At 36.7% G+C, this 23,806-nt stretch overlaps 1 protein-coding gene across 4 annotated transcripts in view; it reads left to right on the forward strand.

The window, feature by feature from the left end:
* The window catches only part of LRBA (LPS responsive beige-like anchor protein), a 766,866-nt gene that overhangs the window by 123,952 nt on the left and 619,108 nt on the right, over positions 1-23,806 (forward strand). For all 4 annotated transcript variants that reach the window (XM_031663999.1, XM_031664001.1, XM_031664000.1 and 1 more), the window contains exons 18-22: positions 16,623-16,715; positions 17,937-18,045; positions 18,761-18,842; positions 21,480-21,603; positions 21,922-22,114. In XM_031663999.1, coding sequence (XP_031519859.1) covers positions 16,623-16,715; positions 17,937-18,045; positions 18,761-18,842; positions 21,480-21,603; positions 21,922-22,114 — 601 coding nt within the window. The remainder of the gene's footprint in view (positions 1-16,622; positions 16,716-17,936; positions 18,046-18,760; positions 18,843-21,479; positions 21,604-21,921; positions 22,115-23,806) is intronic.

Raw genomic sequence — 23,806 nt, forward strand, 5'->3', positions numbered from 1 at the left:
TAAAGAATTTAAAAGAATTTTGTATCTGTGATCATGAGGACTATTGGTGTGTAGTTTTCTGTTCTTGTAATTGTCTTTATCTGGTTTTCATCTCAGAGTAAACAATGGTCTCACAGAATGATCTCTACTCTTCAGTTTTCTGGAAAAGTTTATATAGAATTGTTATTATTTATTTTTTCAATGTTTACTAGAATTTACCAGTGAAGTTATCTAGGTGTGATTTTTTTTGTGTGCCTGGGGATGTTATTAGGTGTAAATTCAATTTCCTTAACAGATACAAGTTTATTTAGGTGATCCATTTCTTCTTCAATGAGCTTTAATAAAGTATATTTAATGTATCTTGCAAGGAATTGTCTGTTTCATCTAAACTGGAAAATTTATTGATACAAAGTTGTTTCCTTATTTTCATTTAAATATCTGTAGAACCTGTAGTGATGTTCCCTCTTTCATTTCTCATATTGAAAATTTCTTTCTTTTTATCCTAGTCATTAGCCTGGCTGTAGGTTCATCAAATATATTGATTGTTGCTGTTTTGAGATCTTTCTTCTTTTTGAATATAGGCATTTAGCGATATACATTTTTTTCTACATACTTTTATTCTCATCTTATTTTTATTCTATTCAGAATACTTTTTATTTTCCTTTCTGATTTTTTGTTTGCGTGTGTTATTTAGAAGTATGTTGCAGAGGCCGGGCACGGTGGCTCAAGCCTGTAATCCCAGCACTTTGGGAGGCCGAGACGGGTGGATCACGAGGTCAGGAGATCGAGATCATCCTGGCTAACACGGTGAAACCCCGTCTCTACTAAAATAATACAAAAAACCTAGCCGGGTGTGGTGGCGTGCGCCTGTAGTCCCAGCTACTCGGGAGGCTGAGGCAGGAGAATGGCATAAACCCAGGAGGCGGAGCTTGCAGTGAGCTGAGATCCCGCGACTGCACTCCAGCCTGGGCGACAGAGCGAGACTCCGTCTCAAAAAAAAAAAAAAAAAAATATATATATATATATATATATATAGAAGTATGTTGCAGAGATCTTTTTGTTTTGATTTTTAGTTTAATTCTGTTGTGGCCAGCAAGCATTCTTTGTATGTCATGAATCCTTCTACATTTATTAAGCCTTGTTTTATGGTGCAGAATGTAGTCTATCTGGGTAAAGGTTTCATGTGCATTGGAAAAGTATGTGTTTTCTGACATTGTTGGATGGAGTGTTCTATAAATGTCAATTAGGTTGGTTGATAATGCTCTTCAGATCTTCTATACCATTACTAATGTATTGTTTACTTGTTCTGTCACCTACTGAAATACAGTTATTGAAATGTCAGTAGTATTATGGCTTTTTCTATTTTTCTTTCTTTGTATTTCTATCATTTTGTGCTTCATGAATTTTAAAACTGTTATTACATACATTCATATTTATGATTATTATGTCTTCTTGGTGAATCAATGCTTTCATAATTATGTAATTTTCTTTTTTATCCCTAGAAATATTTCTTGATCTGGAATTTACCTGTTTGATATTTAATCCAGCTTTCTTTTGCTTTGTGTTTGTATGGTATATATATATTTTTCCATCTTTTTACTTGGTAACATATCTATGTTTTTGTATTTAATTGAATTTCTTACTGATACAGGGTGGTGGTTAGTTTTATGTGTCAACCGGACTGGGTCATGATGCTCAGATATATGGTCAAACATTATTTTTGATGTTTCTATGAAAGTTTTTTTTTTGTTTCTTTTTTGTTTTTTGAGAAGGAGTCGTGCTCTGTCCCCCAGGCTAGAGTGCAGTGGCATGATCTCAGCTCACTGCAAGCTCCTCCTCCTGGGTTCACGCCATTCTCCTGTCTCAGCCTTCCGTTAGCTGGGACTACAGGTGCTCGCCAACACGCCCGGCTAATTTTTTGTATTTTTAGTAGAGACGGGGTTTCACCATGTTAGCCAGGATCGTCTCGATCTACTGACCTTGTGATCCGCCTGTCTTGGTCCCGCAAAGTGCTGGGATTACAGGCGTGAGCCACCGCGCCCGGCCCCTGAGCCACCGCGCCCGGCCGGTTCTTCACTTTGGGTCTCCAAAGAAATAAGTATTAGATCCTCTGATAGAGTCAGGCAACTACTTAAGCATCTGTTTCGTTTGTTTCAGTCTTGTTTTTCTTTTTTTCAGGTTGTAGTTTGTACATAGAAACTTGATACGTATGGTAAACTTGATCTTCGAATTTATGGACTTTTTCTTTGTGTTTTAAATTTTGATATTTAACCCATCTTATGCATATTTTTTTTCCAGGTAGTATGCATTTCAAGTCTAAAATTTCCATATGGTTCATTTTTGTGCTTTTCATTATTGGATGAGAACTCTATTTTCTTTAATATTTTAAATTGACAATAATTGTACATATTATGTGCAATATTGTGATATATTAATACATGCATATAATGTATAATATTCAAATCAGGGTAGTTAACACCTCTATCACCTCAAACATTTATTATTTCTTTTTGGAGAACTCTTTCAATTCATTTAGACTTTGTTAACCTTTATTTTCTAAAGCATAATTATAGTATCTCCTTTAAAGTCATTGTGTGATAAGTCCAATGTTTTGTTCATCTCATTGACATCTGTTGTTTGTGTTTTCCTGTGAGAAACAATCACATTTTCATGGCTCTTTGTATGTTGCATATTAATGTGTCCTGAACATTGTGGGTCCTGGTTACATTAGAACATAACTCTGGGCCCTGTTATAATCCTCTAACAGATGTTTTGTTGTTGTTTAGCAAACACACAACCTGGTAAGGGTCGGGCTGCAAGTTCCACCTCTTCTCTGTGCATGGTGGTTCTAGTGTCCCTTCATTTTTCAAACCTCTCTTACCCTGCTTTGGGTTTTCTTTCATTTTTTTCTTCTTTCCCCTTCGATGCAGGGAGACAGACTAGTTTGCCTTGTATTTTCCTCACATGCATATGCTTCATTCAGGAATTAGGCTGATAATTGGATGGTAATTAAATTTAGAAAGGTGGCTATTCTGGCTTGGGTTTGTCCCACACCCATGCATCTCTGGGATGAGTTTACGGTTATCGCAGGTTTTTACACAGATTTAGAGAACCCTTTTCTCTTACTCTCTGCTATTTAGGACTCTTCCCCACACTTCTAATCTCTGGGACCTAATTTCTAGATTTCTCTAACTGGAAGCATAGTTTTTCTTAGAAATTTTGCCACCTGAGCTTCTGACATCCAGCCCTGAAACAGGGGCAGATTCAGAAGAGAGAAGAAGAGAGAAAGGAAACAATGATTCTTGTATCCATATGAGTTATTCTCCAAGTTTTAACTACCCTTCACAATGCACCTGCTTTTGTTTAGTCTTCAGAGTACTTGGGAAGTTGATTTTTGTGTTTTTTTCCCTAAAATTTTATTAATATTTGGGACAGAGAGGCTTTATTGGGCTGACTTCGTTTGGTTGGATCAAAATTCCCCTGTTGATTTTAGTTTTTTTCTTAAAGGTTATCTGTTATTAGTGGTTTTACAGTATATTCTTTCATCTTGGTGGGCTTTATTTATTATTTCTTATAAGACATGTCTGCTAGCAATGAATTTTCTCAGTCTTTATTCATCTTGAAATACTTTTATTTGCTTCCATTTTTAGAGGATACTTATCCTGGATATAAAAATTTAAATTATAGTTTTCTTTCTGTTAGCACTTGACTGTCATCTCACTGACTTGTGGGCTCCATTGTTTCTGATGAGATGACAGCAATGAATTGCGTTGTTGTTTCTCTGTATGTCATCAGTCATTTTTCTCTTGATGCTTTTAAGGTTTTTTTCATTGTCTTTGGATTTCAGCAGTTTAACTGTGGTTTGTTTAGTTGTGATTCACTTTTTTTTTTTTTTTTTGAGACTGAGTCTCACTCATGTTGCCTAGGATGGAGTTCAGTGGCATGGTCTTGGCTCACTATAGCCTCCGTCTCCCAGGTTCAGGCGATTCTCCTGCCTCAGCCTCCCAGGTAGCTGGGACTACAGGCGTGTACCACTGTGCTCAGCTAATTTTTGTATTTTTAGTATAGATGGGGTTTCACTGTGTGGGTCAGACTTGTCTCGAATGCCTGACCTCAAATGATCCGCCCACCTTGGCCTCCCAAAGTGCCGGGATTACAGGCATGAGCCACTGTGCCCGGCCTAGTTGTGACTCACTTTGTTACTTTCACTTCGGTGGTTTATTGAGTTTGAATCTGTAAGTAAATATTTCTTCATTAAATTTTGGAAGATTTTATTCCTATTTCTTCAGATGTTTCTTTTCCGTGCCTTTTTTTTTTCTTTGGTACTCTTGTTACACCTATGTTAGAACAGTGTATTGTACTACAGTGTCTAAAGGTTGAATAATTTGTTTTCCTATTTTTTCTCTACTTTTTAGACTGTATAATTTATATTGATTTATCTTTGAATTCACAGATTCTTCATTTCCCATCTGAGTCTCCTATTGAATGCCTATAGTGAATTCCTTGATTTTTAAATTATACTTTTTAATCTCTAGAATTTCCATTTGGTCTTTTTATAGTTTATTGAGAACTCATTGTTAATCTGTTTCATTCAATTATTTGAGCATACTATTTTTTCATTTATTGAATATAATTCAATTATTTGAGCATACTATTTTTTCATTCAATTATTTGAGCATACTATTTTTTCATTTATTGAATATAATTTATTACAAGTCCTTAAAACTATTTGCTGAATCTAACATTTAGACCGTACAAGTTATTTTTGATTATTGCTCTTTTACTGATTATGGGTTATACTCTTTTTTGTTTTTTTTGCATATGTAGTAATTTTTGTGGAAAACTGGGCAACTCTGGACTTTTTTTGTTTTTCTGTGGTTGTTGGTTTTTGTTTTAAGTAATTTGCCTCATTTAATATGCAGATTGTGTTTTCTCCATGGTATACAGCTCTGACTTTTCTCTGTCCAGTATTTTTACTTTTTCCTTTTTTCTTTCCATAGCGCTCTTAGGGTTTTCCATGTTTCTATATATCTTAGAGTTCAATCAATGATTTAGCTACAGTTTCTGATAAAATTCTTTCAGCCTTTCGGTTCACTGTGTTGATCTGTGTATTTTTAGGGATTGCATTCAAAGTTGTGGCTACTTAGTCTCTTTTGCCTTTCCTTTTTCAGTTAGTGACCCAGGTGTCTCCTGGATATAGGTACTTTCTCAATCAGCTAGGTCTGTGTGGAGTACTTATCTCAGTCTTTCTATGGTTCTCTCTTTTTAAATATCTGCCTACTAAATATCTAACCCGTCTGCTGTTCACCCTGAATTGTAACTGCATCTCTGATCTAGCAAAGCTGCTGGTTTCTCCCATTGATTTGTAACCAAGTCTGCCACTTTTAGCTGGAGAATTGCAGTTTTCATTTCTTACCCTGAATAGGTTTGCCCTGTCTGAAAGCAACAGTGCTACTTTTTACTGCCAACCCCAAAAGGTAAAACTACAGTTCTTACCAACTAAACTGGAGTGGTAATGACAGGAGTAGTCTCATCAACAAGGCCACTGACTCCTGATATTCTTACCTGGATTTCTAGCAATTTCTCAAGAATAAATACTTGTCAGTGAAAATTTTTTTTGTTTTTATTCCTGTCTTTTTTTATGGAGGGAAAATGCTGACTTCCATGTTGGCATCATTATTCCCCCATTTTGCTTTTATAGTATATTTTAATTTTTGCTACTTTCTCAGTCTTTTATTTGTTACTGTGAAGAAATAAAAAATTTCTAATTTGGATTAATATACAGAAATGTGAAGATTTAGTTCCATTTAAATTCAGTTCAGTTACTTAAAAAAAACTGGGTAGAAATATTTATTAAATGTTTATATTAGTTATGTAGTTTAAAAATAATTTTTGAATGGTGGATAGTTCCCTTCAATCTAATTGGAGTTCTTTGAAAGTATTCTTTGGGTCCAAAAATTCAGTATTTACATTTTTTAAATTATGGATTTTTGGTTTTGATGATTTAAAAAGAGATGGTAGAAGGTCGGGGAGAGAGAGAAAATTCAAACTGGACATTGATACAAAATTTGAGTACCTGTTTATGATTACTTTGGTACTTAGTATATAGTACCATAATTTTTTTGTTTTTTGAGATAGCGTCTCACTTTGTCGCCCAGGCTGGATTGCAGTGGTGCAATCCCGGCTCACGTCAACCTCCACCTCCCAGGTTCAAGTGATTCTCCTGCCTCAGCCTCCTGAGTAGCTGGTATTACAGGTGCCCACCACCATGCCTGGCTAATTTTTGTATTTCTAGTAGATACAGGGTTTCACCATGTTGCCCAGGCTGGTCTCGATCTCCTGACCTCAAGTGATCTGCCCACCTCGGCCTCCCAAAGTGCTGGGATTATATGCGTGAGCCACTGCTCCCGGCCTAACACCATAATTTTTGAAGGCCACCATGAAAAGAACAGAGGTGAATTTAGTAAAGGTTTTGTGTTAACTGGAAGTTAAATGGGGGTATAAGGATAATCTCAAATGGAGAAAATTGGAGGGAGGATAGTCTTTACTGGTGCCAGATAATATAGGCATGCCAAACTGTGTCGTAGACATCAGTAGCATTTCTAAATTTGAGTGACAATTTAATTTCCATCAAATGACATAAATTTTCACATTCAGTTATTTAATATAAATTTTTCTCTACCATGAAATCATTTAAACATTAGCTCTGATATTGAACTAGGTCAACAGCTTGGAAAGACTTATCCTTCCTTAGAAGTGACTGTGTTTTCCGACTCAGTGTCAGTCTCATCATATGCCCTGCTTAAATTGTTATACATTTTTAATATTTGAGTCTAGTTTAATGAGCTGTTATCACATTTTTAATATCTGTGAGCAGATTGAAATAATGTTACTATTCAGATTATCTTTTTGGGTGTTTCTGTTGCCTGAATTGTATTTTCTGCATTGAAAATATACTGTACATGCCATAGTATATTTCAGTTCAAAAATGTCCATATCTATTTCTTTAAACATATAACCATAGTAAAATAGATTGCATGAAAATATTTCCAAATTTGAATATTGTTTTTCATGAATTATTTTTGCTCTCTTCCTTATACTTTATTTCCAAATAGAGAAGTGTACATGTATTTATACATTGTTTTATGATTAGATAAATATATAAATTTCATTGAAGCCCTACAGGATTTTTCCTCCCTTTAATGTGTAAAGTATTTTTTTGTGCATTAAATAAGAAAAAAACTATGATCAAAAAGCAAAATAGGCCTATTTAACTTTTACAAAATTTACTGCTGATGTTTAGCAGATAAAACTACTTTGATTCTGCTTTGGTTAGAAGTGTTCAAAATTTAAAAGTTTTTTGTAGGATAACTATTAGGTTTATAGAATAATTTCAGGTTCTTTTGATCTTCTCATGTTATTAATCCTAATAAAACATTATTTGAAAGTATGTAGACAATGTCTAGAGTTTATCTTTTGAAGAAATTTTTGTGTGTTTTTTTTTTCTTTGATACAGAGTTTTGCTCTTGTTGCCCAGGCTGGAGTGCAATGGTGCGATCTCAGCTCACTGCAACTTCTGTCTCCCGGGTTCAAACGAGTCTCCTGCCTCAGCCTCCAGAGTAGCTGGGATTACAGGCGTGTACCACCAAGCCTGACTAATTTTGCATTTTTAGTAGAGACAGGGTTTTGCCATGTTGGTCTGGCTGGTCTCGAACTCCTGACCTCAGGTGATCCGCCCACCTCAGCCTCCCAAAGTGCTGGTATACTGGTGTGAGCCACCATGGCCAGCCCTATTGTGATTTTTAACCGCAGATATTTGTGAGTTAAGCTATAGCAAGCATAGTTTTTTGATATGTTAAAATATCTTAGTGTGTTATGGTTTTTATTTTTATTTATTATGTATTTATTTTAATAATTTCCACCTTTATCTTAGATTCAGGGGCTACAGGAGCAGGTTTGTTACATGGGTATAGTGTGTAATGCTGAGGTTTGAGGTATGGTTGATCCTGTCACCCAAGTACTGAGTACAGCACCCAAAAGTTAGTTTTTCAACCTTTCCCCCTTCCTTCCCTCCTTCTTCTTATAGTCTCATTGTCTATTATTGCCATTTTTATGTCTATGAGTACCCATTATTTAGGTCCTACTTATAACTGAGAAGATGTGATACTTGGCTTTTTGTTCCTGCATTAATTCACTTAGGATAATGACCCCCAGCTGTATCCATGTTTCTGCAAACGACATGATTTTGGTTTATTTTTATGGCTGTGTAGTATTCCATGGTGTATGTGTATTACATTTTCTCTATCCAATCTACCTTTGGTAGAAACCTAGGTTGATTTCATGTCTTTGCTATTGTGATTAGTGCTGTAATATATATACGAGTGATGTGTCTGTTGGTAGAATGATTTATTTTATTTTGGATATATACCCAGTAGTAGAATTGCTGAGTTGAATGGTAGTTCAAAGGTTTTTCAGAAATCTCCAAGCTGCTTTCCACAGAGGCTGAACTAACTTACATTCCCACCAACAGTGTGTAAGTGTAACCTTTTCTCTGCAGCTTTGCCAGAATCAGATGTTTTTTGACTTTTTAGTAATAGCTATTCTGACTGGTGTGAGAAGGTATCTCATTGTGGTTTTGATTTGCATTTTACTGATGATTAATGATGTTAATTAAGCATTTTTTCATATGTTTGTTGCCCGCTTGTATGTCGTCTTTTAAGAAGTGTCTGTCTGTGGTGTTTCCCATTTTTTTAATGGGATTGTTTTTAGCTTGTACAATTGTTTAAGTTCCTTATAGATTCTGGATATTAGACCTTTGTTGAATGCATAGTTTGTCAATATTTTCCCATTCTGTAGATTGTGTGTTTACTCTGTTGACAGTTTCTTTGTACCTAAGTGCTTAGTTTAATTGGGTCCCACTCGTCAATTTTTGTTTATATTGCAATTGCTCTTGAGGCCTTAGTGATAAATTCTTTCCCAAGGCCAATGTACAGAACGGTGTTTTCTTCTAGGATTCTTCTAATTCGATGGCTTACATTTAAACCTTTAATCCCTCTTGAGCTAAAAGCATTTTTTTTTAGACAGGATCTTGCTCTGTTGCCCAGGTTGGAGTGCAGTGGCACGACCAAAGCTCACTGCAGCCTCTGCCTCTGCGTCTCAAGCGATCTTCCTACCTTGGCCTCCCAGGTAGCTGGGACTACAGGCATGTCCCACCATGCCTGGATGATTTTTGCGTTTCTTGTAGAAATGGAGTTTCACCATGTTGCCCAGGCTGGTCTCAAATTTCTGGGCTCACGTAATCCATCCACCTCGGCCTCCCAAAGTGTTAGGATACAAGTGTCAGAGTTAATTTTTGTATGGTGAAAGGTAAGGGTCCAGTTTCATTCTTCTGCATGTGGCTAACCAGTTATTCCATCACCATTTATTGAATAGGGAGTCCTTTCCCCATTGCTTATTTTTCTCTACTTTGTCAAAGATCAGATGGCTGTAGGTATGTGGCTTTGTTTCTGGGTTCTCTATTTTGTTCCATTGGCATATGTGTCTGTTTTTATACCGGTACCATATTGTTTTGGTCACTGTAGCCTTATAGTATAGTTTGAAGTTGGGTATTGTGATGCCTCCAGCTTTGTTCTTTTTGTTTAGGATTACTTTGCCTATGTGGGCTCTTTTTTTGGTTCCGTATGTATTTTAGTATAGTTATTTTCTAGTTCTATGAAAAATCACATTCATAGTTTTATAGGAATAGTATGGAATCTGTGGATTGCTTTGGGCAGTATGGCCATTTAAATAATATTGATTCTTCCAGTCCTTGAGCATGGATATTGTAAAAGGAATTGCTTTCCTGATTTGGATATGAGCTTGAAGATTGTTGTTGTTGTTTGGAAATGCTACTGATTTTTGTGTATCAATTTTGTATCCCGAAACTGTACTGAAGTCATTTAATCAGTCACAGGAGCCTTTTGGGGGAGTCTTTAGGGTTTTCAAGTTGTAGAATTATATCATCATGAAGAGAGAGAGTTTGAATTTTTTTTGTGCTATTTGGATGCCTTTTGTTTTCTTTTCTTGCCTGATTGCTCTGGGAAGGACTTCCAGTGCTATGTTGAATAGGAGTGGTAAGAGTGGACACCCTTTTCTTGCTCAAGTTCTCAAAGGGAATGCTTCATGTTTTTGTCTGTTTAATATGATGTTAGCTGTGGGTTTACCTTAGATGGCTCTCATTACTTTGAGGTATGTTCCTTCTATGCCTGGTTTCTTGAGGATTTTTGTGATGAAGAGATGCTGGATTTTATTGAAAGTTTTTTTCCACATCTATTGGGATAAAGATATGGTTTTATTTTTAATTCTGTTTGTATTGAATCATATTTATTGATTTGTGTATGTTGAACCAACCTTGCATACCAGAAATGAAGCTTACTTCATTCCTAGTAATTAAAAAGTTAATTCATGGTGAATTAACTTTTTGATGTGTTGCTGGATTTGGTTTGCTAGTATTTTGTTGGGGACTTTTGCAGCTATGTTCATCAGGGATATTGGCCTGTAGTTTTCTTTTTCGTTGTGTCTTTGCTGGGTTTTGGTATCAGGGTGATGCTGGCTTTGTAAAATGAGTTAGGGAGGAGTTCCTTGTACTCAATTTTTTTTTGAATATTTTTAGTAGGATTGCTACCAGCTCTTCTTTGTATATCTGCTAGAATTTGGCAGTGAATTTATCTCGTCTGGGATTTTTTTGGTTGGTAGGTAACCAAAAAAAAAAAAAAAAAATTCTGGACCAGAAAAATTCACTGCCAAATTTTAGCAGGTATACAGTTTCGGAGCTCAATCCTGGTCTGTTCAGGGTTTTAACTTCTTCCTGATTTTGTGTTTCTAGGAATTTATCCATATCCTATAGATTTTCTAGTTTGTGTGCTTAGAGGTATTCATAATTGTCTCTGAGGATCTTTTGTCTTTCTGTGGGATTGGTTGTGTCATCAACTTTGTCATTTCTGATTGTGCTTATGTGGGTTTTTTAAAAAATCTAGCTAGTGGTCTATCAGTCTTCTTTATCTATTCAAATAATCAGCTTTTGTTTTGTTGGTTCTTTGTATGGATTTTTGTCTCAGTTTTGTTTAGGTCTGCTCTGATTTTCATTATTTTTTTTTTCTTCTGGTAGATTTGGGGTTTATTTTGTGTTTTTCTGGTTCCTCTAGGTGTGATGTCAGATTGTTAATTTTAGATCTTTCTAGCTTTTTGAGTTAGGGCATTAGTGCTATGTGGTATAAAATTTCCTTTTTTTTTTGGAGACAGTCCTGCTCTGTCGCTCAGGCTGGAGTGCAGTGGCTCAATCTCAGCTCACTACAACCTCCGCCTCCAGGGTTCAAGTGACTCTCCTGCCTCAGCCTCCTGAGTAGCCGGGATTACAGGCACCCACTACCACGCCTGGCTAATTTTTTTTGTATTTTTCGTAGAGACAGAGTTTCACCATGTTGGCCAGGCGGTCCAGAACTCCTGCTCTCAAGTGATCTACCCACCTTGACCTCCCAAAGTGTTCAGATTGCAGGCATGAGCCACTGCGCCTGGCCTAAAGTTTCCTCTTAACACTGGTTTGGCTGTATCCTAGAGATTTTGCTATGTTGTGTCTTTGTTTTCATTTATTTCAAAAAATTTTTAAATTTCTGCCTTACTTTCATAGTTTAGCCAAAAGTCATTCAGGAGCAAGTTGTTCAACTTCCATGTAATTGTATGATTTTGAGAGATCATCTTGTTATTGATTTCTATTCTTATTCCACTGTCGTCTGAGAATATGGTTGGCATGATTTCAATTTTTTGAATTTATTGAGACCTTCTTTATGGTGAAGCATGTGATTGATCTTGGAGTATGTTTCGTGTGCATATGAGAAGAATGTGTATTCTGTGGTGGTTGATGGGTGGAGTATCCCGTAGATGTCTATTAGGTCCAATTAGTCAAGTGCTGAATTTATGTCCAGAATTTGTTAGTTTTCTGCCTCCATGACATGTCTAATGCCTGTCAGTGGGGTGTTGAAATCCCTCACTATTGTTGTGTGACTGTCTAAGACTGTTCCTAGGTCTAGTAGTAGTTGTTTTATGTATCTGATTGCTCTACTATTGGATGCATATATATTTAAGATAGTTAAGTTTTCTTGTTGAATTGAACTATTTTTCATTTTGCAATGCAATTTTTTGCCCTTTTTAACTCTTGATCGTTTATCGTTTGTTTTATCTGATACAAGAATAGTGACACCTGCTCTTTTTCTGTGTTCTCTTTGTGTGATAGATCTTTCCCCAACCCTGTACTATGAGCCTATGAGTAGTGTTATATGTGAAATAGCTCTCTTAAAGACAATAGATGGATGAGTTTTGTTTTTTTATCCAACATGCCATTCTGTACCTTTTGAGTGGGGCATTTAGACCATTTACACTCATAATTAATATTCATATGTGAGGTTTTGATCCTATCATGAAGTTGTTAGCTGGTTGCTTTGTAGTTTCTTTTGTGTGGTTGTTTTATAAGGTTTGCAAGCTGTGTACATGCATATTTGTGGTAGTAAGTATTCTTTCATTTCCATGTTTAGAACTATCTTAAGGATCTCTTGTGAGGTTGGTCTATAGGCAACAAATTCCATTGATGCTTACTTGTCTGAAAAACATTTATTTCTCTTTTGCTTATTAAGCTTCGTTTGGGTAGATATGAAATTTCTTGGCTAATTTTTTTTTCTTTTAAGAATACTGAAAATAAGCCCCCAATCTCTCCTGGCTTGTGTGGTTTCTGCTGAGAAGTCGGCTGTTAGGCTGATGGGGTTCTGTTTGTATGTGATCTGACCTTTTTCTCTAGCTACCTTTAAGATTTTTTCTTTAGTGTTGGTCTTGGACAGTCTGGTGACTAAATGCTGTGGCAATGTTCATTTTGTATGGTATCTTGCGACGTTCTCTAGATTTCTTGTATTTGGATGCCTATATCTCTAGCAAAATTAGGTTAGTTTTCTTGAATTATTTCCTCATATATGTTTTTCAGGTTGTTTTCTTTTTATCCATCTCTCTCAGTAATGCCAGTAATTTGTAGGTTTGGCTGCTTTATGTAGTCTGATATTTCTTGAAGACTTTTTTTCATTTTTCAACCTTTTTAAAAAATTTTTGTTTGGGTAAATTTGAAAGATCAGTCTTCAAGCTTTGAAATTCTTTCTTTTAGTTTGTCCAGTCTGCTGATAAAACATTCAGTTTTATTTTATAATTTCTTAAGTGAGTTTTTCAATTCCACTATCTCTGATTGATTTCTTTTTAAGATATTTAATCCCATTCATTTCCTGGATTGCTTTAGAAGTTTCTTCTAATTTTCAACATTGTCTTGGATATCATTGAGCTTCCTTGCAGTCCATGCTTTGAATTCTTTATTTGTCAATTCTTCTGAGTTTCCAGTTTGGTTATGGTCCATGGTTGGAGAGCCAGTGTGATCCTTTGACGGTGTCACCACACTCAGATTTTTCATGGTGTCCGAAGCTTTGTGCTGGTTCCTTCTCCTTTGGAGATGCTGACACTTCTAACTTTTGTAATAATTTTCATGCTTTTAAGGTATTTTTTCCTTTCTCTATAATGTTATTATTGTTATTTTGTCTTCTTTCCCTTTCTCTGTCTCCATGGGTGCTGTGGCTATAGAGAATGCTGGGTAGGGCCTTTTGGCTTTGCTTCTATAGCTTTATACACTTCTGTCAGCAGGTTTTATATTGGTCTGTGCAGTTCAACCTACAAGCCATTGGATGGCAGTTATGAGTGAGAGTGGGCTTTGGCCAATGTGACTGGGTATATACTTGACCTGTGTTTAGTGGGAGAAGCTCTCTGTTGCCTCAGGCAATAGGTTGATGTGTGGAGTGCACGGTGGTCTGAGCTCCCTCCTCTGCTCTGGAGGAGGGCACAAAATGGGCATATCCAGACTGGGCAGGTCCTACTAGGTCTCCCTATGGCAGGCATCAGTGCTGAGGGAGAATTCAGTGGGCAGCCCCTAAGTACCCAGAGGAGTGCCTAGGCATAGTGATGGGAAACCTCAGCCCCAAGTTCTCTGCATGGGAATGGGGGTGGCCTATACTCCTAATCCAGGAAAGTGGGTTTTCCAGATTCCTGAAGATCTGCTGGCTGTGAAATGGAGAGGGTCTCCTGCACCAGGATTTCTGCACTGGAATGGTGGGACACCTCAGGGTACTGAACCAGGCAAGCAGTTACCCTAAATCCCTGGAGACAGGCCTGGGTGTGAAACAGAGAGGGCCCCCTGTACTAGGATCTCTGCATAGATAGGAATGATGCAGAGTGTGCTGTTCCAGGTGAGTGAGTTGTCTGAATGCCTGGAAATCTGCCTGGCTGTGGACAGATAGGGCCACCGCTTGCACCAAGATCTTTGCACAGAGGGGTGGATGACTAAGACTGCTGGGCTGGCCAAGCAGCTGCTCTGAATGCCTGGAGATCTCCCTGGGCGTGAAGCATAGAAGACCTCTCTAAACCTGGATCTCTGCAAAGGAAGAGTGGGGTGGCTCAGGCTGCCAATCTGGGCAAGCAAGTGCATTTAATGCCTGGAGATCTGCCTGTGCATCCTGCTGCACCGCGTGGAATAGGGCTCAGGTTGCTAGTCCATGGGAGCGGGTGCTTCAGTTGCCTGGAGATTAGCCTGGGCATGGACCAAAGAGGGTCCAGTGCCATGATCTGTGTCTATGAAGGGTGGGGTGGCTTGAATGCCTGGGTTTCTGCCTGAGAGTGGAGCAGAGAGGGCCCTCCTGCACCACAGTGTCAGGGTAGCAGGCTGGAGCACCCAGCAATGACACATGCAGACAGGTTCCAGGTCACCAAGCTGCCTCTGCCTGCCAAGTCTTCTTGTCCAGGAGATATTGCAGCTATAGCAGCTTTCCTCCCACCCTAGGCCTGCAACGGGGTAGAGTACAATTATAACACCTACTGCTGAGGCAGTTTTCACATTTCTGGCTCCAAAACGGGGACTCTAATTTCTGGCATGCCTGCACAGACACACTGCCAGATTTCCAGGTTGAATTGTAAGTGCTTGAATTCAAAATGGTGTCCTGCTGTTGGTCCCTGCAACTTTTCCTGGTGTCTTTCCCTCACAGTATCTCCTTACCTCTTTCCCAGTTAGCTCCAGGTCTCGGGAGAAACAAAGGGCTCTCGGGATCTAGGGTGCCCTTCATGATTCTGGCGGAGTCCTGCTTTCCTTCCTGAATTAAAGCTCACAGTTGATTTTCATGTACTATCTTGATATTTCCAAGTGGCTGAGAAATGCTAAAACCCTCAAATCTGCCATCTTTGGGGAAAAAACCTCAAAAAACTATTGTGATTTTAAACTAGTATCATGCTTATATTAATATTTCTTTTAAAAGGTTTAATTTTTATTTGGCTGAATTTAAATCCTTGAGGAAAAGAAACGTAAAACATATTAGTATTTTCCCAATGATTGACTGTTAAGTTTTTGTACTAAGATTTGAATTAAAATTATGCAGTTACAATGTGATATGGACTTGAATGCCTTTAGTTCATATTTGAAAAGGAATCAAACTTCTTTTTATATACCTGCTTTTCTATTGATCACTAGAGGTGGAAGATATTTCCTTTTTGTTCAGAATGTTTTCTGACTTACTAAACACCAAAATTTTGATCTAGGAGGATACTGATATCCTTAATTTTTAAAAGTAATTCTAAGAGTTTCTAATTACTGTTCTTGTTCTAAATGTTTATGAGGAAGGGAATGCTGTAATGAATCAGTTGAATTTCAGTTTCATTATACTTTGCTTATACTAAAATCAGAAGGCCCTCATAGATCTTTTTTTTTTTTTTTTTGAGACAGAGTCTCACTCTGTTGCCCAAGCTGGAGTGCAGTGGCGTGATCTCGGCTCACTCCCACCTCCACCTCCCAGGTTCAAGTGATTCCCCTGCCTCAGCCTCCCGAGAAGCTGGATTACAGGCGCATGCCACCATGCCCAGCTAATTTTTGTATTTTTAGTAGAGATGGGGTTTCGCTGTGTTGGCTAGGCTGGCCTCGAACTCCTGACTTCAGGTGATCTGTCTGCCTCGGCCTCCCAAAACACTGGGATTACAGATATGAGCCACTGCCTCCGGCCTCCACATAGATCTTTAAAAATTATATTAAATTACTGTATAATTTTTGAGAATTGAATGGGAAATTTATTTTTAGCGTCCTTTGGTTTTAAATCTTTTTACTTTTGTAATTATTTCTGATTATCATTTATTATTAGCCTGCTGTCTTGTTTTTCATGGTGACAATTATTTAGAAATTTAAATATGTGCTACCATTAGAGAATGCTTTCTTTCTACTGACTTAAAATAACCAGTTGGTAACCTTCAAAGGACATAAGCCTGTAGCAGACGGAAAAAACTGTCTCAAAGCTAGCTTGATGCACACGTTACATATAAGTGTGTGCGTGGAAAGGCCACCTTATATTCCAATTTCTTCTCATTTCTTAGTTTTCATTGAAAGGAACTCTAGCCTGAGATAGACAGGTTTTTAAATACCAGAAATGTGTATTAAATTTCCCTCCATATTATTTGAAATAGGTTTATAATAATAAGAAAAGTATATATTTTAAGACTTTCCTTTTAAAAATTATACTGAAAATAGTTTGTTTTTAATCTTATTCATTCAGTGTTATCTACAAGCTTCTGGCATCGAAAAGCGAAGGAATCAGGGTACAAGCTCTTAAGGCAATGGGTTATTTTTTAAAACATCTGGCCCCAAAGTAAGTATGCCTGAAATCTAAGATGGACTCTTATATTCTACTTATTTATTTTATAAATCTTTGCAGTAGCAATTTTGTTCTATAGTCCTCTAGTTTTTCTTGTATTTTTATTCATAAATTGCTATATGAATGTAAACAGTAGTACATATTTTAAAAACTAAGTTGAACAGGAATAGTTTTTTTATACATAAAATTATTTAAATTATCCATATATTTAATGTGAATTATGAGAATTAGTTTGGACAACTTGCATTCAAGAAGCTATGGAGACTTGATTTCAGGTGACTCACACCATTTTTGCTTTATCTTTATTATAAAGTAATACAGTAACCTGGATGTTTGTCACATAGTGTGTTCTCATATATGCGTAACTCAGAACTGAAACTTCCATGCTTATTTTCTTAGCTGAATGCAGATATTCATGTTCTACCTTTTGTTCTCTGTACCAGAAGTAGTTTATTTTAAAAAGAAAATTTTTTGGTTTAGAACAAGTGTTGGTAAACTGCAGTGTTTAGGAATCCAGCTAGCCACCTGTAAAAATACGGTTTTATTGGAAAACAGCCACAATAATTTATTTGTGTATCATCCGTGGCTGCTTTCATGATACCAGGACAGTGTTGAATTGTGACAGAAATCACCTGGTCCACAAATTCTAAAATATTTACCCCCTAGCCATTTGCAGAAAAACTTTGCTGACCCCAAGGGTAAAATTAAAGTTTTTGATCCTTTAGTTTCTGAATTTATGCTTGGAAAGTTAATTTTTTATGTATGTTTTCATAGTATTTATTTTTTAAAATTATATAACATTTCTTCTACTTTTTCTCCAAATTGTTTTACTTAGGTACTTACTGTGCTTTAGATGAGCTTTAGATGATCGTCCCCAGGAGAGACTAAGTTAGTGCTGGTAGACTGTAGCAACTTCATTAAATAAATAACTGCTCTGAAGATTTTGGGGGAGGAGGTTTTTGCTGTGCTGTTGCATAGGCAACTTGTCTTTTTTTTTTTTTTTTAAACTAGTTATGCTTATATAGTGGTTAGCATTTCTCTACTTAAAGGTTCTGTGGCTTTAGAAGTTCTAGATTGAAGATAGTTGGGAGAGTAATGGAGTTGGGAATTGTTTGTAGTGTGAAAAAGTATTTTGTGTTTCCTTCATCCAGCATGCATATTAAGTAGAGCACAGAAAAGCTCTACATTTGATGATTTCTTTTTGTGTAATTGCAGGAGGAAAGTTGAAGTCATGCTTGGACATGGATTGTTTTCATTGCTAGCTGAAAGGCTCATGCTTCAGACAAATTTAATCACAATGACCACATATAATGTCCTGTTTGAGGTAGGAATGTACTTAGGATTTACTCCTCTAAATTTCTTATTATAAAAATGCCTCTTAACATTGTGTAGGTAAATAAGATCATTTACTTTTATTTTATTTTTTGAGACAGAGTCTCACCCTGTCACCCAGGCTGGAATGCAGTGGTATAGTCTCAGCTCACTGCAACCTCCACTTCCTGGGTTCAAGTGATTCTCCTGTCTCAGCCTCCCCAGCAGCTGGGATTACAGGTGTGCGCTACCACACCCAGCTAATTTTTGTATTTTTAGTAGAGACAGGGTTTCGCTATGTTGGCCAGGCTGGTCGTGAACTCCTGACCTCAGGCGATCCACCCACCTCAGCCTCCCAAAGTGCTGGGATTATAGGCATGAGCCACCATGCTGGCCAGATCATTTAAGTTCGTAATGTACAGCTATGAAATGATATAAAGGAGATGTGGCTGCATTTTTATAAATCTGTTATTAATGTGTGAATTTTTAAACAGTATCGTTATTTCTGTTTAAATATTCCCTTCATTGTATTAACTATTTGATGTCTCATTTTATAATTAAGAAAACATAGAGTAATAATGCTGTAGTTATTTTAGAAGTATAATACTTAACATGACAATATTGGACTAAAAATATACTATATTTCGATTAGTGTTGTACTTAAAGCTCATTAATAGTGATGCTAATCCAGTGATTTGCTAATGTAATCCATTGTTTTACTTCTGTAGATTCTTATAGAACAGATTGGTACTCAGGTGATACATAAACAGCATCCAGATCCTGATTCTTCAGTAAAGATACAAAACCCTCGTATGTATTTTATATACTTGAACAAAAACTACCTTTTGCTACTTAAAAGAAAGTCACTGTGAACAACCTAAAATCGATGTTGTTGAAACAGACTGTTAGATGAGTATTTCATTAAGTGTGATGATACTAGTTTTGTTTGTGTTTTATGTTGAATATTCCTTCAAATCAACCTCATGTGGAAATTCTTTTTTTTTTGAGATGGAGTCTCGCTCTGTTGCCCAAGCTGAAGTGCAGTGGCCGGATCTCAGCTCACTGCAAGCTCCGCCTCCTGGGTTTATGCCATTCTCCTGCCTCAGCCTCCCGAGTAGCTGGGACTACAGGCGCCTGCCACCTCGACCGGCTAGTTTTTTGTATTTTTTAGTAGAGACGGGGTTTCACCGGGTTAGCCAGGATGATCTCGATCTCCTGACCTCGTGATCCACCCGTCTTGGCCTCCCAAAGTGCCGGGATTACAGGCTTGAGCCGCCGCGCCCGGCCGGAAATTCTTATATAAAGGTTTTGAAGAATTGTTTGCTTAAGGTCTTGATTTAATATATGTTCAGACTTTCAGCAAAATTTTGATTGTGCTGTTTAGTGATGTCAGGCAGAATTACATGGACCATGTAGGTAGTTTTATCTTAAATTACTGTGAATATAAAAATACCAAATTTGGAATACAAAAATATGTCTTCTTTATTGTTTATGAAGATAGTCTTGTTAAGCAGTCTTTTCTTTTGATACTTAGAATTCTTAAGCACTTGTATAAAGTATACCTTTTTCATCTTGCTTTTTAAGATCATGTTATTAAAATTATTAGTTTGTAGGGTTTCGAAATTTAATTACATTTTATGTGGTTAGGTGTGTTTGTGTGTTTGGTACTCCAGTGCTAATTTTCAAAGTACATGGCTTTGAAGTTTAATTTTCCTCAGCTTTCAGAGAGACATGATGTCATTATTTTACCTATGCTGCCCAGGCTGGTCTAAAACTCCTGGGCTCGAGCAGTCTTCCCACCTCAGCCTCCCAAAGTGCTGGTATTACAGGCATGAGCCACCGCACCTGGTCTATGTGCATATTTTTAAAAGTTTTTTTTTTTTTTTTTAAATTTAAGCTAAGTTCTGGAGATTGTTTATTTATTTAGAGACCTAGTCTTGTCTTGCTCTGCCGCCCGGGCTAGAGTACAGTGGCAGGATCTCAGCCACTGTAACCTCTGCCTCCTGGTTCAAGCAATTCTCCTGCCTCAGCCTCCCTGGTAGTTGGGATTACAGGTGCCTGCTACCAGGTCTGGTTAATTTTCAAATTTTTTGCGGAGACGGAATTTCTTCATGTTGGCCAGGGTGGTCTTGAACTCTTGACCTCAGGTGACCCAACTGCCTCAGCCTCCCAAAGTGCTGGGATTACAGGCGTGAGCCACTGTGCCTGGCCTAATTTAAGCTAAATTCTGGAGATTTAAATAGCTTTTTGCTAAGACCATTACAATAGTAGTTTACTTTGCATTTCCTGGGGAGATGGGATGTTGAATAGGTTTTAATTTCCTTTGAGTTTTTTTGTGTCTAATTTTACTTTTAAGATTATGAAAGAAAATCGTCACAACTTTAAAAATTCACTATGGTAGGCCGGGCTTGGTTGCTCACACCTGTAATCCCAGCACTTTGGGAGGCCGAGGCGGGTGGATCATGAGGTCAGGAGTTCAAGACCAGCCTGGCCAAGATGGTGAAACCCTGTCTCTACTAAAAATACAAAAATTAGCCAGACGTGGTGGCAGGCGTCTGTAATCCCAGCTACTCGGGAGGCTGAGGCAGGAGAGTTGCTTGAACCTGGGGGGTAGAGGTTGCGGTGAGCCAAGATCATGCCACTGTACTCCAAGTGACAGAGACTCCATCTCAAAAAAAAAAAAAAATTCACTGTGGTAAATGAAAGACTATGTGTGCATAACGTAAATTATGATGAGGAATCTTAAGAATTTATTATCTTTTTCTGAGATTTTGATTATAGTGTTTTTTATTTTCTTTTTTGTTTTGTTTTGTTTTGAGACAGAGTCTCGCTCTGTCGCTCAGGCTAGGGTGCAGTGGCATGATCTTGACTCACTGCAGCCTCTATCTCCTGGGTTCAAGCAATTCTCCTGTCTCAGCCTCCTGAGTAGCTGGGATTACAGGCACGCGCCACCATACCTAGCTGATTTTTATGTTTTTAGTAGAGATGGGATTTTGCCATATTGGCCAGGCTGCTCTCGAACTCCTGACCTCAAGTGATCCACCCACCTCAGCTTCCCAAGGTGTTGGAATTACAGGCCTGGACCACCTAGCCCACCCTCTTTGTTTTTAAGATCAACTTTACTATTTGGTATATCTCAGAGAGAGTAAGCAGTTTCACTGACATTTAATTCATTTATAATTTAACTTGTTTTATTTTAACCTTTTACAGTTCAGCTTTATTTTTGCACATTCGAATCATGAAAGAAGTTTCCTCTCGTATTTATAAATGCTTTCTAATGAATGTATTGTCATTTCTTACCATAGGTGATTTTTTTAATAATAGAAGAGGATGTTTTTGGTGGACATTTGTGTTAGGGAAACTAAAGAAATTGCAATAGATTGATGACCTTCTATGATGAGTTTTTTGTTGAGTTTGGTTTTTACTTATTTATAAACTGTCTTACAGAGATACTGAAAGTAATTGCGACCCTACTTCGAAATTCTCCCCAGTGCCCAGAGAGCATGGAGGTTCGCAGAGCCTTTCTTTCTGACATGATTAAACTTTTTAATAACAGTAGAGAAAACAGGAGGTAAGCTGAATCAGAAAGCATTTATTTGCAGTATTCAGATATACTTTTGTATAAGCCCATTTTATCTTAGAAAAATTGCTTTAAAAATATTGTGAAATGATTTTTCTATTTTTTTCATTAAGAGTATGTAAATAATGCACCACATAGTTAAGTTAGAATTTTTAGTTCCACATTGTTGAATTGTTCTTAATGTATAACTAAATGTGTTTCTTTTTTGGGGGAAGAAGGGAGGAGCAGGGTTATTTTGTTTTAAACCTTTAGATTTCTTTCAGATAATTTTTTTTCTTCAATAATTTAGTACCCTTTTATAATTTTCAGGAGCTTGCTACAATGCTCTGTGTGGCAAGAATGGATGCTATCTCTCTGCTATTTTAATCCTAAGAATTCGGATGAGCAAAAGATAACAGAAATGGTATATGCCATATTCAGAATCCTGCTTTACCATGCAGTCAAATATGAGTGGGGTGGCTGGCGTGTATGGGTAGACACTTTATCAATCACTCATTCAAAGGTAAGTTTCTTTATGAAAGCATATTGTACCTTTTAAAATATCTATAATTTTTGAATTTTAGTCATTTAAAAATGTGGATACTTAAAATCAAGGAAAAAAGGCAAGTTTTCTTCTGAAAGTACAGCAAAATGAAAGCTCAAAAAGATTATCAATAGAAATAAATATAAAGCATTTCTAATTTCTTTAGAATCAAAATAATTTTTTCTAATGTTGTTTTTACATGTACTTGTCTTTATAATGGTAAATCTATTGCCACAGCATAAAGGAATTTATATTAGGATGGTGAAAAAGTAGTTGCGGCAAAAACTGCAATTACTTTTGCACCAACCTAATATTTTTTTCGAAGAAGCCATGTTTGCAAACATGGGTCTCAGCATTTTATACTAGTTAAAAGCTTTTGAACACAAGGTGGCGCACTATATTCAAAGATAAGCAGTTGTTTTAGCAATGTAAGGTGGTTGAGTAAACAGAAAAGGTCTGGCTGGTGTTTGCCCTTCGCTCATCTTGCAGGTAGCTAAAAAATGGGTTAGGAAGCATGTAGTCTTGTTTTTTTTAATTAAGCCAAAGTAAGTTTAGTTATTTATGTATAGCTTAAATTTTTTTTTTTTTTGAAATATTCTAAGCATACAAAAAGGATCACTGTTTATGAAATTGGATCACCCCTCTACAATTTCTTTGTCTCCTCTTCTTTGCCTGACCCCCAACACCACTAGCTTTTATTTAGTGTTGTCTTTTATCTTTTCTATACCTTTACTATGTGTATATAACTCTAAACAATAGTTTTATTTTTTATGTTTGTACTTAAGGTAAATGCAACATACTGAATGCATTTTTTTGTTAATTACTGTTTGTGCTTATTGTTGTTTGAGATTCATCCACATTGACCCATGTAGTTTTGTTCATTTTCTCAGTTGTAATGTATTGCATGACATGACTATTTACCAGCTAATGAGCATTTTCGTATACATTTTGTGCTTGTTCAAGAATTTTCTGCATATATTCCTAGAAGTAGAATTGCTGACTTGTAAGGTGAAAATGTTGAACTTTACAAGATAATGCAAATTCTTTTCCAAAGTATTGTATTCCAATACAATACAGTATTCTAAAGTAGTGAATCAGTTTACATCTCACCAACAGTGTTTAGGTTCTCATTGTTTCACATCAGCTAATCACGTGGTATGGCTGGAGTTTAAAACTTTGTCACTTGGATGAATTTAAAATGCTGCATCACCATAATCTTGATCTGCGTTTTCTTGTTGTTTTGTGGGAGTTCTTTATATAGTTTCATTCTTAATCCTTTGCTAGTTATGTTGTTTATGAATATCTTCTGCCAATATGTGGATTATCTAATTATTTTTGGAGTTTTATGTTTGTACCTTCTAAGGAAAAGTTACATTTCAAGTAATTAATGCATTAAAATTTATTAGTTTCATTTACGGTGTATGTTTTTTGAATCTTAAGACCTCTCATTACTCAGAAGGAATATAGTATAATTATATAGCTATCTAATAAAAATTGACTGGAAGGAATAAATACCAAGAATGATAATTTTTGTATATCTTTAAGTGTTTCATTTTACTGACTATCAAAGTTATTCTAAAATATTTTGTCATTCTGTAGAATATATTGCCATTTCCGGCCGGGCATGGTAGCTCATGCCTGTAATGCCAGCACTTTGGGAGGCCAAGGTGG

Source organism: Papio anubis, chromosome 3 (genome assembly GCF_008728515.1).
Source record: "Papio anubis isolate 15944 chromosome 3, Panubis1.0, whole genome shotgun sequence".
In the NCBI taxonomy this organism is placed as follows: domain Eukaryota; kingdom Metazoa; phylum Chordata; class Mammalia; order Primates; family Cercopithecidae; genus Papio; species Papio anubis.